Source organism: Pangasianodon hypophthalmus, chromosome 3, assembly GCF_027358585.1.
Source record: "Pangasianodon hypophthalmus isolate fPanHyp1 chromosome 3, fPanHyp1.pri, whole genome shotgun sequence".
Classification (NCBI taxonomy): domain Eukaryota; kingdom Metazoa; phylum Chordata; class Actinopteri; order Siluriformes; family Pangasiidae; genus Pangasianodon; species Pangasianodon hypophthalmus.
The window spans coordinates 19421936-19441133 of record NC_069712.1 but is presented as its reverse complement, the minus strand read 5'-3'; the positions used below and the strand labels follow the sequence as shown (position 1 = coordinate 19441133).

Here is a 19198-nt window from a genome sequence, read left to right as displayed (position 1 = left end):
AAAACCGTGGGCATTAATATTGAGTCGTTCCCTTTTGCTGCTATAATAGCCTCCACTCTTCTGGGAAAGCTTTCCACTAGAGTTTGGAGAATGGCTGTGGGGATTTGCCCATTCCTCCACAAGAGCCCAGGAGGTTGGACGAGAAGGCCTGGCATGAAGTTGGTGTTCCGATTCATCCCAAAGGTACACAGTGGGGTTGGGGTCAGGGCTCTGTGCAGGCCACTCAAGCTCTTCCACACCAACCTTAGCAAACCATGTCTTCGTGGACCTCACTTTGTGCACAGGGGCATTGTCATATTTGGGCCCCTTAGTTCCGCTTAAGGGAAATTTTAATGCATACAAAGACATTCTAGACAGTTGTGTGTTTCCAACTTTGTGGCAACAGTTTTTGGAAGGCCCACATACGGGTGTGAAGGTCAGGTGTCCACATACTTTTTGCCATATAGTGTATTTGAGGTAGTGGGCAGGCAGTCAACTATGAAGCCTGCAGGACAAAGAAAGGCTGCATTCTGGCTGTGGACATGGTGGATTGCTCGAGCGCCCATTTGTGGCATTCATTCATCTTCAATAAATGCTTTGTCCTGATCAGAGTCTTTTTGGTTTAGAATTGGTTTATACAGTATTTTGGAAATCACAATCAACTAAGTTCATTAGAAAATACCATGAGTGGGTATATGCAAGAATAACTCAGAGACCAGGCAGGATTGGACAGAATTTCTTCAGGAGCAAGAGTGGGATTAAAAAGGTGTTCTGTGCGCACAGGGACTGATGTAAAAGTATAGTGGGTTTTACCATCCATAAAAGCCCCACTCAAAATACACCTATTGCGCAATCAGACAATCCTGCCTGTTCTTTATGCTCCTCAAAGAATTTGTTAGAGAACATACAGTATATGTATGCATGTATGTCTGTGTGTATGTATGTATGTGTTCACATACAGCACTTTGAAATATCAGGTTAAGCCTCCTGGTGTGTTTATGGGCAGTTCATGTTTATATGATAACTTCCCTGGAAGACACAGATGTCCATTAATCACTCAAATGCTCATCTGTCCAGTTCTCTACTTATCTGGTGTTTGTCCTCTTTAATACCCTCACAGCATCCCCTGGCTTTATGGCTCTCTGCTCAGGTTAGCATGCTGTGCTTCCTTTGCTTTTGTTCAGTTCAGCGATAGGCAGTAATTGAGGGAGAGGAGTGGTAACAGCCGGAACACAGGGAGACTGGGGCCCTTTGAAAAGCAAACTTGCACATGAATGTACTCTTCCCTCCTTACGAACTTCTTCAGACAAAAAGTCATGGCCTGTGGGCTGCTTAGATTGGACCAAGTTCAGAGAAAACGTGCGCTGCATTTGTGGATGAAGCTTTAATTTCCAATGCCAAATCACAGTTCTGCTTTTAGATCATGTGTGTTTTATTACATGTATGCAGTAATAGTATACAGTGAATATACTGTATGTCTTTCACTCGTCTGTATGACTGAATCTTTGAGTTTGTGTAATGTGGCCTGTATGTTTCAGCATGACATGGCTTTCTTAGGGAGTATGTGGGAAAGTACATCGAGAGAAGTTTATGAGGGAGTGAAAGACAAACAGTCACCATCAGTCAACATCATTTAGTTACATCACAGCAACTCCTGAGTGTTAGATTGGAAACAGGAAGTGAGTTTATCCAAAGTAGCCCCCCACTTTCTAGAAAAAAAGAGTAGGATGCAGAGAGAGGAAGAAATTGAAATCTGGAGAGAGAGAGAGAGAGAGAGAGAGAGCACTATGGGCAGAGACTGAGCCCCAGCATGAGATGGGATTATATGTGTGTGTGTGAGAGAGAGGGAGAGGAGCTTGCACACAAAGTGAGAGAGGTAGGGGGCAGGGAGAGGGGGAGGTGCTAGGACAGCAGAGCAGGAGTGCAGGAGAGGAAGGGGCTTTGCAGTGGGCAAAAAGAGGAAAGTTTGACTAGAGGAGAAGGAGTGCAGGAGAAAGAGTGCAGGAGGAGGAGCAGGAAGAGTGTATGTGTGTGCGCGCAAGTGTTTGTGAGAGAGCGGGAGCATGTGAGTGTGCGAGACGAAGAGAAAGAGGGAGTGAAGCTGAAGAGCACAATGAGCAGGCTAGGTTTGTGTTCTTAGTTTGGCTCCAGGACAGAAAGCAGAGACAGGAGGAAGTTACCATGAAGAACACTATGGGTATGTACGAGATTACAACTATCACACATACAAATACACAGACACACATATACACACACACAAATCACTCATACTCACTCTCAGGCTTTTCCAGAGTTCAGATTACTGCTGATTTTTTTTAGACACAAAGCTCTGAGTGCTTTGAAGTGATCCAGATGAATGATTAACTTTCTGAGCACAGAGAGATTGATAGGTGGGGCATCTACAAGACAATGAAGAAAAACAGATTGATAGCAGCACTGTGCTCTCTGTTGATGAGAGGCATGTGTTTAATGGCTGGTGTGTCTTACACTAAAACCGAATGTACATTAAAGTTACAGAAAGTGTTGTGCTAGCTACGCTCTCTGTGTATTGGCATTGTAGCATGCTTGTGTGTGTTTGCTGTCTTCGACTGTCCTGTGTTTGTGTGTGAGGGTGTTCAGTGTTAGAGGACTGCTGTTATGAGCTGTTACGAGCTGTTATGAGCCGAGCCTCAATCTGCAGTAAAGGACATACTCATGCTGGATTTGTTTGTGGAAGTGTACAGAGCTGAACTGAAGTATCTCGGGAAGAGCTGAGGTTATAGATATTTTTATTTTACTGTGCTGTATATATTACTCAGTATACAGTAATAGGACACTGGACACTTGGCATAAATGGGTCAATTTGACACTATATACACACAGTTTAAGCCTAAAAAGTCTTTTTGACAAGAGTAACAAAAAGCACAGTGTCAGCAAGCTATTGCCAGGCATTTTTTGCCAGGCATTTATTCTGGTGATATCATTCTACTCTGATGTCTTGCTATTAAGTTTCCCCATTGTGTGCCTCCTGATTTTATTGATATTTAAGAGCTGGAGTTTGTGGTCTGACTCAGCTTAGTGGTAGACCTGTGTACAGATTGAGCCTAAAATAGCACAGACTGTGACAAGTCAGAAGTCTGCAAACATTGCTTTAAGCAGATGAGATCACCAGGAGAAGGTGCTTGCGTCACTCTGCTGGAAAATAATAGATGTGTTAAATCACTCTCGTATGTGAGAGGGCTTAGAATTGAACCCTTGTACGCTCACTGTGCTGTTGTCTTTTTAAGGAAATTTGATGGTCAACAGAACCTTGCCATGGTTTTACGTAGTCAAACGCAGTTCAAAATGGCCCCTGAAAGTTTCATGATCGACATTGTTCAGGGTGGAAGTGCATGTAGGATGGTGGAAACTTTGGGTCAGGTTCTCTTCTCTTCTCTTCTCTTCTCCTCTTTTCTGTAACCTCTCCTTTCCTGTTGAGGAGATGCCAGGTATTTATATAGATGTGTGTGTGTGAGGAAGGAGAGCTCATTAGCCCTTTCTTGGACTCAGCTGACTGCGCTGAATCAGAACTTTCCATGCCATACTTTTCCTCTCCGTCTGAGCTCGCCTGGAATCTGAAGTGACACAGTCCACAGTCCCATTTGGCTGGTCTCCCTTTGGCTTATTTGCATATTTTCAAACTACAAACCTTGACTGTTTTTTTCTGTTGTTTGTGGCTTCTGCATTCTTCGCTGTGTATGCACTTCTAAAATTGTATGTTCATGCCAACATACTTTTGATTCAGGTCGCACTGGAATTTATTTGCCACTGGGTCCTCTCCTCTGTGCTACTGTTTTATGACTTCTATTTAGGCACAGCACACCAATCTGGCTTATAACATTAATGCAGATACTGGTTATTGTTTGATATTGTTTGTATAATAAAACTACATTACAGTAATAGAAGATGATATAGTAATTTACTTGAATTGACTGCAATCTTTGTCGATGTATTGTGGCTTGATGAAGATCATGGGTCATCATGGGGCCTGGAAAAGGACCTGGAAAAGCCCAGTAATATGCAATAGATATTAATCCTCCTCACATATGAACCATGCTCTTGCTCAGCTTTGCCCACACCTGTTTTAGAGACAAAATGGATGAACAGCACCATTATGCCTCTCTGGTAGTAATAATGGTCAGATTTGGGTGTGCTTGTTGCTTTCACTCTTACTGGCTGCAGCTGATATCTACCACGGTAATAAATGCTGCTCACTGACCCATCCAGACAATTTTGAATGCCCTGTGTTGAAAGAGAGCATTCCTTTGCCTCATTACCCTCCCATCACTGGCATCTTAGCAGAATGACCGCTCAGCAGCGAGCAAGGAGAGGGGCATTAGTGTGGCGTGACCACAGCTCCTCTCCTAGCTGTTCTTATTCCCAGTGTCTGCCTGTCTGACCGCTGGCCTGGGATAAATAATCATTAGCGGTTGGAAATTCATGCTGCGGTATTCAGGAGTAGCTGAGGAGACACAAGCCGCCCAGTGCTTCCGATGGCTCTAACAGAGCAACTGAAGACTTCACTACCATAAGCCTGCTTTCACACCGTTCACACTATAAACTTTCTGGATTGTGCATATACTGCCAAAATGCACGTTGGGTAATAATAAAGCATACACAAAAGCATGCTTTTTAATATAATCATGTGTCAAATACACATAGAATGCTATGAGGTTTAATAGTGTTTGGTTTTGTAAGGTTTTATGTGGTATTTAAAAACACACTGGTGCACACCTCTAGTCATGGTTTCTTTAAAAAAAAAAAAAAAAAACCTTCATAATCACACCCTGTTGACAACAGATCCTCTGGGTGCATTCAGAATGATCAGTTAGCGGCAGATCCTGGACGTCTCCCTGACACAAGTCTGGACAGGGACAGCCAGCTGGGGCCAAGTAGTACTTTATACATAGCAGAAAAAGCTCCATCCATGATGTTGATTGACAGGTAGTGTCTTCCTGGTATTGTGTAGGGGATGTCACCCGCTGCATCTGATAGGAGAGAGTGGCAGGGTGGCTCTGTTCTGGGAAGTCTAGGAATGCCAGAATATGGCAGGGAGTGGAGAAACCATGTCTCTGTGGGAGAATTGTGTGGCATCTCCAGAGCACTCGTATGTTTTGCATAGGCTCATATGCTTTGAGATGCTAAAAAGCCTGCTTTACCCCCATCACTTCTCTGCTTCTTGTTTCATTCGCACACTCTTTTGTTCATCCCACCCACCATGAGACGCTATATGTCTCACACGTTTACCCCCCAACCCCCCTCCCCCCACCTCTAAAAGCACCACAATACAGGAATGGGAAATGAGAAAGACAGTAGAAGGACATGGCTAGCAGGAAATAGGCAGCCAGGTGTGAAAGACAATTTAAGTAAGGGCTTAAGGACATAGCAAACTGAAGAAAAGAGAAGGGAATGATTTCTTTTAAAAAATGTAAGAAGAGAGAAAAGTCAGTTATAAACAGGGAGATATATATATATAGGGAGTTTGATGGTGAATTAGTCAACAGAACAAGGTCAAAGGGTCACAGTGCCCTCTCTCTCTCTCTCTCTCTCTCTCTCTCTCTCTACCTTCTGTGTTTATCTCTTGCATGCTCTCACTGACTCAGTTTTTGTTACTCCCACTGTTTTTGTTGCTGAACCCCACCTTTTTCTTCTGGTGTAGCTTTCACCCCCAGGCTACACACATGTAGGCCTCAACTGCCATGGCAACATCCCCAAACAGCCACAAGCCAAAAGCTTGCAAAAGCAACAGGGTAGCAATGATAAAACACAGTCAACCAATTACCCTTGTTCTACAGACGATGTTTTTAATTTAATCCAGTGCTTCCTCAATGAGATAGAGGAATAACACAGACAGGAGTGGAAACTGTGCAGGGTTAAGTCTCATAGTAGAGGGATGTAAAAAAAAAAGGTGGGAGCTTTATAGTGTTCAGCTTCAAATTTCCCCTTGTTTTTTGGTTTCGGGGATAAACTTTAAAGGCAGTGGACTTCAGTGGAGTTTGAGAGGTTTGAATGTGTTTTTGTTAGCTTTGTAAGAGAACAGACACTGAAAGAATTTGTGACTCATAAGCTTGTCCTTTAGCTTGGATTTATAATAAAAATGTGACCTCTATTCCAACATTTTTTGTTCTTGTTTTGTTTACAATAGAAGCATCCAATCATACAGCCACTCATACAAACGGTAGATTATTTGTATTCTTTAAGGATCAATTTGGAACAGGCAAATGTAATTTTATTGTACTGAACATTTGATTCTGCTCCTTGAGTTTTGTGATCCAAGTTACAGCTGCTCAGTGAAGCTCACTTATGCTAAAGGGAAATCATTTGTGTCTATATCTGTTTAGTTCAGCTAGCTGCAGATCTCTCATCTCTGCTGAAATCAGTAGTGCATTTTTGGACACTGCTATGCTTTTTATATTGTTATTCACTTCTTATCATCACATCTCAAGTAAAGGTACATTCGCTACACATCTGCCACTAAAGTAATATTTCCTGTCAGTGAGTTTTGATATGCATGCAACGACTTCTTGATTTTTTCATTTGTAAAATGGAAGCTTTTTGATTCCTGTTAGGCCACATAGAACCCATAAGTTGTGTGATGTTTGGTGTTAGGCTGTCAGAGTTCTCTACTGAGAGTCTGTTCTACAAAGAGATTTCATCTGTTTAGAAAACTGACATTCAATTCCTGTATTAGTGTACAGAAAGCATACAAACCATAGTTGTGGTCTGCAGAACACTGGGAATGGGTGAAACTGATTAATAACTGAGTCAGACTGCCTCTGTGAACTGTAGCCGAAACTAAACAGCTTAAGTCAATCCAAAGCTCTCTGGCAGTCCAAAAGCTTCGTTCTACATTTTGTGTGCAGCTTATGCTTCACAATGTTGTGTGTCATGGTAACAGCAGCAGAGTGTGGTCTGAGCACAGTATGACTCCTGACCTCTCTCTCAGATTAGGACACTCTGTGCTGTCTTAATGGGTTTATTGGCCCACAGTGCAGAAGTGGTGAGTTTTAATGCTGTCAGAGAGGCATCTCAAAGTTATTGTATGGCACTGTGTGTAGAAAGACTGTTACAATACTGCACCTGGTTATCTGCTGTAGATTCAGAATGAGATGGCATGCAGTCATGTGGATGTTATCTACTTTTAGTACATATACATTTCTTTTAGAATGTGCAAAGATCAGTATTATAGCTGTATGTTTCATACAGATGAGCTACCAAAGGCCTAATTTCTGAACACCTTTGGGATAAACTGGAACGCAGACTGTGCCCCAGGCCTCCTCACCCGACATCAGTAACTGTCCTTACTAATGTTCTCGTGGCTGAAAGGGCAAATCCCCGCATCCATGCTTCAAAATCTAGTGGAAAGCCTTCCCAGACAAGTGGAGATTATTATAACAGGAGGACTAAACCTGGAATGAGATGTTCAACAAGCACATACGGGTGTAATGATGAGGTGTCCACATACTTTTGGCCATATAGTGTATATGTGCAAACATAGTAACGCTAATTAGTGCTCAGTGCACACATTTCCTTCTTAGTACCCCCTGCATTCCAAGCAGCATTGTTCTGTGCTTTATGTAACCTCTTGTAGAGATCACTAGCAATGTTTTATCTTACAGACATGAGACAGCATGCTTAGAGTCATGCAGAGAAATCTGGTGCAGTTTTGTTTGTCTGTGTGTGGGTCTTTGTGTGAGATTGTTGGTGTATCATTCCAAGACTGTCCCTAGATAGTGCAATCTGATGGAGGGAGACAATAGGGGAGCAGCTGGCAGGAAGTCGCAGCAGAGAGGCACAGTGCTGGATGTCCAGTAAGAGCTCTCCGGAAGGGTTGGTGTAATGTAGAGGTGTGCATGGGACTGTAATCACAGATTCATATACCTTCCTGTTACTGATTTACACCAAACACCTGCTTGTTACATCAATAGGGACTGCAAAGGGCAGAAGTTCAAAAAATAGAGTAAGGTGATAAAGCAACCAAAAGGATACTGTAGAAGGCAGGAAGGAATGTGTATGTTTGTGATGAAGAATCAAATAGTCTAAAAACAGCATGGTACAGGAATAGGAAGTGGGAAAGTCAGAAGAAGGACATGGCTAGCAGGAAATAGGCAGCCAGGTGTGAAAGAAGGTTTCCAAGTAACAGAAATAGGAAAGAAATGAAAAGAAGGGAACTATTAAAGAAAGTGATAAGAATGGGAAAGCATCATCCATAGAAAGGCAGTGTGTGAAACAGAGGGACTCAGAGTTGGATTCTGAGGAACATTAATAAAACTGTGACAAACTGGTATGTTAGAAGGAGGTCAAAGGGTCAAAGTATCCTCACAGTGCTCTAAAACAGACACTCACAGCTGACCTGTTTAGTTACTGATCCCAGTGTAATGAATAATTAATAGTAACTCTCTCATACAGTGTTAACATATAAGTAAATTTAGATAGTCTTTTCCACACCTGTGTGTTTTTTGTGATGTTAACACTGAAAATCTGATTAATTAATATACTGAAAATGAAATTGAGTTACTTACCTAACAATACTCAGTGTTATAGTTTCCGGGATGTGCTCTCATTAATATTATTTAGGAGAGATAGGAAACTGTTAGATGTAGATGAGTCACCATGCTTCACTCTGAAGAAACAAGGTCCCAAGCCTCCTGTTTCGATAGCAAACAGTGGTATGGGACAGTACACTGTCATGGCCAGCGTTTCCATGGGAAGAATCTTTGATCAGGATCTGAATACACATCAAACAACCTGGCTCAGCAGAAGTGTCTGTGTCCAAATGGGATTAAGGCTGTGGGGATTTTAACACCAAGATCTGGACTTCTGCTGTGTTCCATGCTCAGCCTCGGCATTTGCACACATTCTCCCCCAGCTTCCACTGTGAAGCTGAATGGTTCCTGGGAGATTCACGCCTCGCAGCTAATCCTTTCCGGCAGCGCTGCAGCTATTAAGACTTATCATAACAAGATTTCTGTGGACAGCTCTGGCTAGCGCTGTGGATTTGATGAGAAACACCTGCAATGGTTCCCCTCAGCAAGCTCACTGTTGTAACATCAGAGATAAAAATGCACACTGGATGAGTTTAATTGACCTGGTTTGTTTGGCTAACGAGAGACCACTGGGTGCAATAATACTGCAGTGCCTATCTAATAGCCCATTTAGATCACTTTTCACCAGAGGGTACAATACAATATAGGATGGTAATAGATTTTGTCTTAGCTTTATTGCCATATGACCCTTACCATCACTGAGTACCTCTGCGGTGACCTTGGTCACCCTTTTTGCCATGGTACCAAGAGTACTGAACAGGGACATAATGAAGGAACATGATGTAGAGCTACTTACTGTTTTTACCAGTGTAATTTGGAAAATGATGTCACCATCCCACAACCTCCAGAGAACTCTTCGTACCTCCATTGGTGCTGTTATATGATGGGAGACACAGGTATTCAACCAGGTTATACATGGCTCTGGTTTTGGGTTATTGACCATACTGCCAATTCGCTCTGTCTGTTTAAAAAAATGTTTTGCTCATGGTTTAAAAAAAGGATGTGTGTATAAAATGTGCTGTTTCAAGAATAGCAGAGCCTTTGGTTCACACTGATGCTTTTCCTGTTGGCAATGGGTCTCTTTAATTTGATTGCGGTGGTTTCATATTAAGGAGGATCCAATAGGGTGATGGAGCAGAGTGTTTTTATGAGAGTATCAGTAACAGAAGCAGAAGCCTGAGGTCAAGTCAGGAAAAAGCAGTGAGAGAATTCAGTCCTTGTGGATCCACTAATCTTATTATTCTAGTTTCAGTGAGACTGTTTGGGTAGGGGGTGGTGATAGTGGATAAGGGGGCAAGAATGCTAAGGCGGAGTATGCGCTGGAATAGGGGACAGCAGTAATATTTCATTAGGGTTGCACAAGGAATCAAAAGTGTGATATACATTTTTAATGCTGCAACATGGTAAACAATTCAATTCTATATTGTTCAGTGCTTCAAACAGGCAAACACTATTCTGTCACTGGATTCTGCTTATTGGCAAATAAAATTGTCAACTTGGAAAAGACGAGCATAATGAGTGAGATTTGGGAATATTTCTAAGTATATTGGCCTTATTTTAAAGTATGCAGTAACATTGATGTTCAAAACAGATATTAAATGTAACACTATAATCTCAAATTATAAAATTATTTAATGGTACATGAACATTGCATGTAGTGTGATTATATCCCTACGTTCCCTGCACCTTTAAATGCCGTTTGTCATATACAGTTTTTATCTTCACAACGGTACAGTTTTTGGTCATATTGCTATAACTGTGCATGTTTTTGGGATAACTTGAAATTTCCCCCTGAGACCCAATTGGTCAGTCCTATGCAGCTCTGACATTTCAGAACATATTAAGTGAAACCATATTTTAATTATTAAATTACTTATTTGGTCTATTTAACCTATAAAGAACTTTGTATTCATAACAAGGAGGAAATTATAATTTCATACTAACAGTCTGAATTTCGGGTGTTCACTGACTTCAGATTGTGAGTATCTCTGACAGGGTGTTCATTTTTATTTATTTATTTTTGGCCAAAGTATGGTTTTGGTTTCAAGAATCATGGTACTACACCTGGTATTTGTGTCAAAGTGAAAATTGTTGGTATGGTGACAACACCGTACTGCAGTGTTCTGTGGTTATTAGTGAGTGTAGTGGCAAAATTAAAAGTAACAAGGAGAATGGCTTAATAGGCTGGACTGTAATTAAATGTTTACTATTGCTATCTGAATTATGAATCACATTTATAGGGTAGGCTATATCAGTAATGCAGATTTTCTTGAACAAATTATTGTTAGTTAGTGTTTGTTTTATTACAGTTTAGTCACCATCAGTGTCACAAACTTTGCTTTATTAATTGGTATCTTTTCCAATTAGATTGTTTCCATTAAAATAAAGTTACACACATTTTACAATTCACCTATTTCTTACTTCGATCTTATAGTAATAGGGCACTTAAAATGAGCACATTTCTTGATTAAAAATTAAGGTAGGTTTTCAAAGACTTTTGACTGGCAGTGTATAAAGACATTTAGAATTTGTGCATTTTTGTAAAATGAATTGCTTGACATATTCATACTCATATAAGATGGCTAAAAACAAATACAGGACAGGAGAAAGATAACTTTGTGTAATAATCAGAGAGCAGGATAGAGATGGGGTATGTGAGGGAAGTCAGGGATGGGGATAGACCTGATGTGTGAGGTCAGGAACATGGGCCTGGAGGTGCGTGGATGCTTGTGGATGAATTGAAACACTGAGGGTGTGTTTGGTGTGTGGGTTTAGAAGGTTGAAGGGTAGCTGAATATAAGAAGAGTGTAGTCATCCATGATAATGCAGCCTGGGAAGTTCGAGCAGTGGGTCAGTGGGTGAAGGACATGATTTAAGCTTGCGACCTTTTAGACTTTTTCACTAACAACTTTTAACTACACTCAACCTACAAGATCATATATTCCATATAGCTTCAATCTTTTATATGTTTATCTGTTTATAATTGGTATCCCCCTTCTGGGGGCCAGAAGGAATCAAGCTTTAGGAAAGAGTGCACCATGGATGTGATTTTAACACTAGTGGAGCCATGTGCATGTAAAGCACAGGCATGGAACTGAATTCTCCCCTAACCCCTAGGTGACACTACCCTCTTCACCCCCTTTGCCTCTTTTATTGTTTCTTGAAGAAGAAACATACCACAGTCCCTCACTCCTACTGGTAGTTGCCAAATTTGCAACTTGCTTTGCTTCTCATTTGAGTAAAGGGAAACTTTGCTCAACATTAAATGTTGATTCACCTACTGTCTTCAGAAACTGCCGTCTCTCATTGTCTGAAAAAGAGGAGTTCTGTTAGCCGAGTTTCAGGGGGAAAAACAGCAAGGAACCAGAATGTTTGGCCTAATACTGATTTTGTTTTCAGTGACTGATCTCTTAGTATGCTATTATTTGGAACTAAAATCAAAGAGACACATGGTTCTCAGGACTGTTTCAGCTGTTTGTCTAAAGTTCTTCCCTTGTCATTACATTTGCTGTAGAACATATAAAACAGATGACTTCCTATCACAATACAGCAAGAGCAGATCTGTTAGGCCAATGGAGAAGTAAATGATTTGTTCCAGATTAGACTGCCTGTTCACCTCAAAAACCCCTTTTTGGGGGAGTATGTTATAAATTATTTTGGGGGTTGCACATGACAACACAGAGCACACAGCTGCATGGTAAATATAAGAGCTTCCCACATAACCAATACTAATACGTACTGTTTTACAGACAAATATCTGACCCAATTTACAGCCAGTGTCATAGAGTTCAGTTCATCATTTTATTTAGCTGATCCATGGTATTCCAAATTAAAGGATGCTTAAGGCTCATGTTTTGCTTTGAAAGCACTCAGATCAGTGGTCCACAGATTTATATGTTCTAACTTCATATTTCCTAAAATAATTCTTGAAATGTTTCTGTACTGGATTTTATGATTTTTCTCTTTGTGTCTCTGCAGAGTGTGTGTATTGGGCGCACAGTCGCCATGGCTTTGGTTCAGGCACTGCCCGTGCCCTCTGATCACGCACAGTCCAGTGTTGATATTCAGCAGTGCCACCCGGTATCGCACTCCCCACCCACAGGCGCCATGGGCTCTGTCAGCAGCCTTATCTCTGGACGCACTTACCAGGAACGCCACTGCCGCGCTGTCAGTGACTTCAGTGCCAGGCTCCGCAAGCCTTTGCCTGCCACCAGCTGTTTTCGGCAGCAGGAGGGCACACTGCGCAGGGCAGGCTCTCAGGAGGAGCTCCTCGACAACCAGCCTCCTCTGCCTATCAAGAACAAACCCACTACCCTCATGACTGCCGGCAATGGCAACTATGGATACATGAGTGATGAAGTGGTGGGTGACTGGAATGATAACCATGTCAAAGTGGGCAGCCCATGCAGTGACACAGAAGAAACACAGGACAACCGAGGACCTGTGAACAGTACCAACATCGGAGGCCCTCCACCCAAACTCATCCCTGTCTCGGGCAAGCTGGAGAAAGTGAGTTTTTTTTTTTTTTTCAGAATTACTGCACTGTTACAGACTGTTGGTTTGTCCTTCTGAAAAGGACATTCATATCATCCCTAAACTTATAATTCAATTTAATTTGGTTTTGCAGGCATTATTGATCTGTGTGGAATTGGCAACTAATTTATGTTGACAGACAAGTACCTGCTGTGACAGTGTGCCAATACAGTATTGGCCTTTTTGTTCACTGTATTACATTTCTTCAGTAGCCCATCCAAATTATACTCACTGGCACTCAAGAAAAATCTTTAGGTGTCAAGGCAGTGTGAGTGACCTTAAAATCTATCTACATGTAACTCATCATCTGAAATCTGTGGATGTATTCAGAGAGTGTTTGGACAAAGCTGGGTGATATGGCCAGAAATGGTATGATGTACTCATACAGTATTATTACATTTTATATTTATTAATAAATATTATTAAATTAAATCTTAATATTTATCACAATATAGAATTTCATAACACTGTCACAGAAAGAATATCATTCTAAGCTGAGTAAAAGAATGAGTAAACCACATGTTCATTACTGTTGAAAAATATGGAAATATTTTAATAAATATTTATTTATCAGTACATCCTATACATGCACACAGTATTCAAAATAATAGTCGACTACATTTACTACAACACTTGATTGCAGTTTTACACTTTCTGCACTTAAGAATCATGAGAATAGATATGATGGCTAGAGAAGAATCATAAAACCTCCAAAGTATTCATCTTTTTGTGATATTGTGGAAGTGGATACTCATTCTAGGTGACTAAATATATCTATCCAGACAGGATTAAAATGATCAGAGTTGGTCAAAATAACAGTAGGAAATTTTCTCAGGAGAACAGGGAGAAAAACACCAATGCTGCTGATCCGGACAGAAATGAAGTCATAGAGGAGCAGCTGCAAATGATGGAATTACTCCAGGTCCCCATGGACATTGAAGCGTGTCCAAATAGAGCTTTAGTTTTTATCCTTGTGATAAAGGAATAGTAGCCCAGGCAGCCTGTGATAAGCAGATTATGTGTCCATGCTAGTTTTTTCTTATTGTAAATATTCTATATACAGTATATGTGGGCATGCAAGTCAGCAATGTGCAGCCTGATTTGTACAGAGATGGTTTGAGCAGTAACAGCCCACTGCTTAAAATATGAATGGAGCAGTGTGTACGTTTCAACATGGCAGCTGTATGATGTAACTCCCCTGCCTCCTGTTTAAAAAAAAAAAAAAAAAGCTAGCAGAAAATGTCTGGCTATCAGTCTTATCCTGATGCATGTGCAGATATAGGTCACTTTTTCTCCATTAGTTCATAACACACATTATTTACATTTTTGTCAATCTGCATTTGAAACGTCACCTTGTTGATCCATTTCTGGTATATGGGTCTGTCCTCACTCAAGTACATAAGAGCTAGGTTTTATATGACTAAAAATAACTGCCTGAGAGTGGTGCCGTGATGACTGTCAAGTGGGATATGTCAAGGAGGACATTGCTTTTTGCTAGCCCTATGTGCTTCATGAAAGGGGGTCCAGCACTATTTGGTCATTCACTCATACTAACCTTACTTTTTTGATTACAGAATATGGAGAAAGTCGTAATCCGACCAACCGCCTTCAAGCCTGTCGTACCCAAGAACCGCAACTCAGTGCAGTACCTTTCCCCACGGCCAGGAGGCAGTCTTTCTGAGAGCCACGGAAGCCTCAACCTCTTACTTCCAGGAGGAGCGGGGATGCTGTGCACAGAGAAACACAATTCGTACAGTGGTGGCCGCAACGCTCGCAACAGTCAGACTTGCAGCATGTCAGACTCTGGCCGCAATTCACTCTCCAGCCTGCCCACATACAGCAGTACAGCCTGCAGCCTGGTGCAGAGCGAGGGACTGTCCACAAGCACAGATTCCACACGGCCCACTGGAGGACACGGCCACACTAACTCAGACAGTGGCCGCTCCTCATCCAGCAAGAGCACAGGCCAGCCACTCTCAGACAGTGGATCATGTGGGCGTTCCCCTGCGCCCCCAGAGGGTTATGAGAGCATTATTCGTGAGCTGGAGGAAAAGCTGAGAGAGAGAGACTTGGAGCTGCAGCAGCTCCGAGACAACCTGGATGAGAATGAGGCAGCCATCTGCCAGGTATGTGATCTACATATCAAAACCACATATGGACAAATAGAGAAAACATAAAAAACACAGTCTTGGCATACAACCTATAGAGATAGTTAATAGCTTGTTTACAGTAATAAATGAATATAATACAATCTCTTCGTTTATGTTACAAATACATCATTAGACAGTTGACAGATAAATCTCACAGATTCTGGAGTATAATTGAAATGCTATCTGAATGGTTTCTGGATGTTTAGGTGTACGAGGAGAAGCAAAAACGCTGTGAGCAGGAGATGGAGGAGCTTAGGCAAAGCTGTGCAACCAAGATGAAGCAGGTGCAGCAGAAAGCACAACGGGCCCAACAGGTGCTGCAGCTGCAGGTCTTCCAGCTCCAACAGGAGAAGAAGAAGCTGCAAGAGGATTTCTCACAGCTGCTGCAGGAGCGAGAGACACTGGAGAAGAGATGTGCCTCCATTGAAAGGGAGCAGAACCAGCTAGGCCCCCGTCTGGAGGAGACCAAGTGGGAGGTAAGAATATACGCTGCTTAAAAATTCTTATGTCACCCGTGAAATCTAGTATAGTGTTCCAGGGAATATGTTATGTTCAGTGTGCACCCATCAAATAGGATAAACCATACCAAACAACATGCTGAAAAAAAAACAGCACAAAAGATATTGTCCATGTGCATCTTTTGTGTGTTATGTAAGGAATAAAATATAATGGGTACGAAGCGGAGTGCCGTTGCCACCCTGAAGTTGTTTATTTTTAGCAACAACATGCCCGGAACTGTTTTTTTCCTCTTACACCAAAGCTGTTTACTAACATTACAACACATCATACTTTTTTATCTGTGGATGTGGTGGAACATCTGCAGAACAAGTTAGTTCTCGTTATTTCAGCTGTAAACAGTTGTTCCCTTACACGGGAGCTTATCCAGCTTATCAGGAACCTATTCAAGTATGCGTTTAATGCTCTACATTACAGCCATTTCAGTGTCACTCAAGAATCGAAAATGAAACATTTTCCACAACGTTTCTGTACTGCAGGTGTGTCAAAAGTCTGGCGAGATCTCCCTGCTGAAGCAGCAGCTGAAGGATGTGCAGGCTGACCTGGGCCAGAAGGCAGCTGAGATTGTGGCCCTGAAGGCCCAGCTGCGAGAGGCTCGCTCTGAGCTGCAGGCCAGCCAGGCGCGCTCACATGAGGCTCAGGCAGCAGCACGAACTCGCACGCTCGAACTGGAAGTATGTGAGAACGAGCTGCAGCGCCGCAAGAGCGAGGCTGAGCTACTACGTGAGAAACTGGGCCGACTTGAAATGGAGTCAACCCGACTCAGAGACGTGTTGGCATTGCCCAGCAGCAAGGGTCAGTGCATGAGCCTGCCTCTGCCTCAGAGCCGTGTTGGAGGTGGCCTCAGTCAAGTCCACAGCCCTGCTTTCCGGGAGGTAGTGGAGCCGCTGCCATCATACGAAAGTGATGTGACCAGGGTGCAGCAGCAGAGTACAGATGCTCTGCATAGTCTGCACTTGCAAGTAGAGCAGCTGCGCACTGAGCTGGTGTTGGAGAGGAGGCATGGACAGGAGCAGCTGGACGCCTTCGATGAGGAGCGCCGTGTCTGGCAGGAGGAGAAAGACAAGGTGATCCGCTACCAGAAGCAGCTACAACAGAACTACATCCAGATGTACCGCCGCAACCGGGAGCTGGAGCGTGTGATGAGGGAGCTGAGCCTAGAGCTAGAGAACAGGGACATGGAGGAGTTTGACATGCGCCATGACATGCGATTTGAGGAAATCGCCGCCACCGAGATCTAACACACATTCAGATTGTTCTCAATTGCTCACTGATCACCAGAGCACTTCCTCAGAATCTAACCAGGGTGAATATGCAGCCTAGACAGTAGTACTTCCGAAACATCCTGTTGTGTGACAGTTTCAATTGTCCTTTCTACACAGACGTGTGAATCTGGGGAAAACATTTAGATGGAGAAAAGAGGGTTTTTGTGAAAGAGTTCCTGAATATAATGAATGTCTGCTTTGATGGATTTCAGTCGGAATATGGAGCTCCTGTTATGTGATGGACTGATATCATGTGCTGTGTTTAGACACAGTAAAGGCACTAATGGGTGAGGAGCACCTGCACTAATGGACTCTCCTCCACTTCTTACTATCAGCATTAATATTAATGTAACTCTAATGCAGCATGGTCAGGTTCTGCAGAGTTTAAGTGCATTGTCATGTCACTCAATCTGCTTTCAGTGTGTTCAGTCTTGGAGTTGTTCTTATCAGTAAGTAAGACAAAAAAAAAAAACAGCTTTTGTATAGTGGCTGTTTTCATGTCAGGGTGGAACACAAAGACAGAGAATAACATCTGTTCTATCTGTCCTCAGAGCTCACTTTGTGCTCAGCACCTCAATACTAATCACTTTATGTAGAAGTACTATTTTTTTATGATGATGAAATTTGATATATTGTCTTTTTTCATCTTCCTTCATAGATTGCACAATGCACAATATTGCGATGCACACAACAGAGTGTGAAAAGCATGTGTGCATGATACAGTAATATTCTGTCATCAGGCTGTCTGGTGATCAGATTTATAATGATCTCTGTGGAGCTCACACAAGTTAAATATGCTCTAGTCAGCAATGTCTCCACTCAAAGTGGGCGGAGCCAATGCTCTCATTAGCAGCATAGACAGTACAATGTATTCATAGATCTCAATTTAGATTTGCCTCCAGCTTCTGAAATCCTAATAAAGAAAATAGTCACATAGGCGGGGATATACACAGTATATACACAATATACACTATTTTTTGTTATTACAGAACAAACTCTTTAAAATATGTAGGAATGGAATATATTTTATATATTTTTATATGCATATATATAGTGACTTAGCCTATTTTGTGGTAACGATTCAACAGTTTTCTATCTCATACACTTTAAGAGGTAACCCAGTGGAGTCAATTGCCATGAGCTTTTCATAAGGCACTTTAGAGTGACTGCTTATATTTCCACAGTGTTGCTATGTAGATTTCAGGACTGGTAGGAAATTACAGTCTGTTATGACTTTTGGAAATTTGGTAACATTGTTTTAAGAATCATCTACCAAGTGCCAGACACTGCCTGACAGTCATTACTAATTTAGCATTCTCCAACTTCTTGCAACGATGATTCGTATCACTTCCCTCCCCCATTTGTATTATTAGGCAAATCATTCTTACTGATTATAAGCTGAATCTTACTGCTCACTGCAACTGATTCTCCATCAGTCAACTGTAGCAAAGTTGCTTCACATGCATCACAGTTATTATGTTTATATTATCTCTGTTACAAACTATTTGAAGCCAAATAGCAGTATTAATCAAAAGGTCTGGACATTTTTTCTTCTGGTCAAATCATTTCCATAAAACCTTTCATTTACTGAATTCATGTGTTAGTCATCATATAAATCTAGTTCTACATCCCCTAGAGATCTGTTGCACCAGAGCAGCACAGCGATAACATGAGGAGTGATACAAGCCCTTTAATCAATAACCTAGCATACTTCAATAGCCTAGCATTCTCTCCCTGATCAGACTGTTTGCTCTCTTATATGTCTGTTACATGGTTTGTGTATACAGTCAACGGTCTTCCTTTATTCCCAGTGTTTTTTGTTCTTCCATTGAATACTATTTCATACCATGACTGAAACACTTGTAAATATTCCTAGTATTGTATTCTAAGTTTTATGCATAATATCTCTGTCAAAGGTGTAGCCACTGGGAATAGACCAAAGCAAAGTAACATAAGGTATTTGTTTTATTCTGTCTTTTATTCATGTTTGTTTCGAGTGTGTTTTTTGTCATTTCATGTTTGTTGTCACTTGTATATTATCATGCTGTACATTTCCTGCAAAAAGCAATACAATGTTTTTGATTAAAAATAAGTCACAAGTCAGAGTGGTTCTCACTGCTATTATTGCTTTAACTATTACTTTCTATTATTATGTACATATTTTACTCGTTAGAAAGTGTTATAAACAAAC

At 41.6% G+C, this 19198-nt stretch overlaps 1 protein-coding gene across 2 annotated transcripts in view; it reads left to right on the top strand.

Annotated features, from left to right (window-relative positions):
• Nucleotides 1-19110, top strand: part of lzts2a (leucine zipper, putative tumor suppressor 2a) — a 49138-nt gene extending 30028 nt beyond the window's left edge. Inside the window, exons 1-5 of one of the 2 annotated variants that reach the window (XM_026942868.3) lie at nucleotides 1875-2176; nucleotides 12522-13052; nucleotides 14651-15202; nucleotides 15433-15702; nucleotides 16222-19110. In XM_026942868.3, the coding sequence (XP_026798669.3) occupies nucleotides 12549-13052; nucleotides 14651-15202; nucleotides 15433-15702; nucleotides 16222-16983 (2088 nt within the window). In that variant the 5' untranslated portion in view covers nucleotides 1875-2176; nucleotides 12522-12548 and the 3' untranslated portion in view covers nucleotides 16984-19110. Of the gene's footprint in view, nucleotides 1-1874; nucleotides 2177-12521; nucleotides 13053-14650; nucleotides 15203-15432; nucleotides 15703-16221 lie in introns of those variants that run through there. The other variant, XM_034303009.2, reaches the window with a different exon arrangement.
• The last annotated feature ends 88 nt before the right edge of the window (nucleotides 19111-19198 follow it).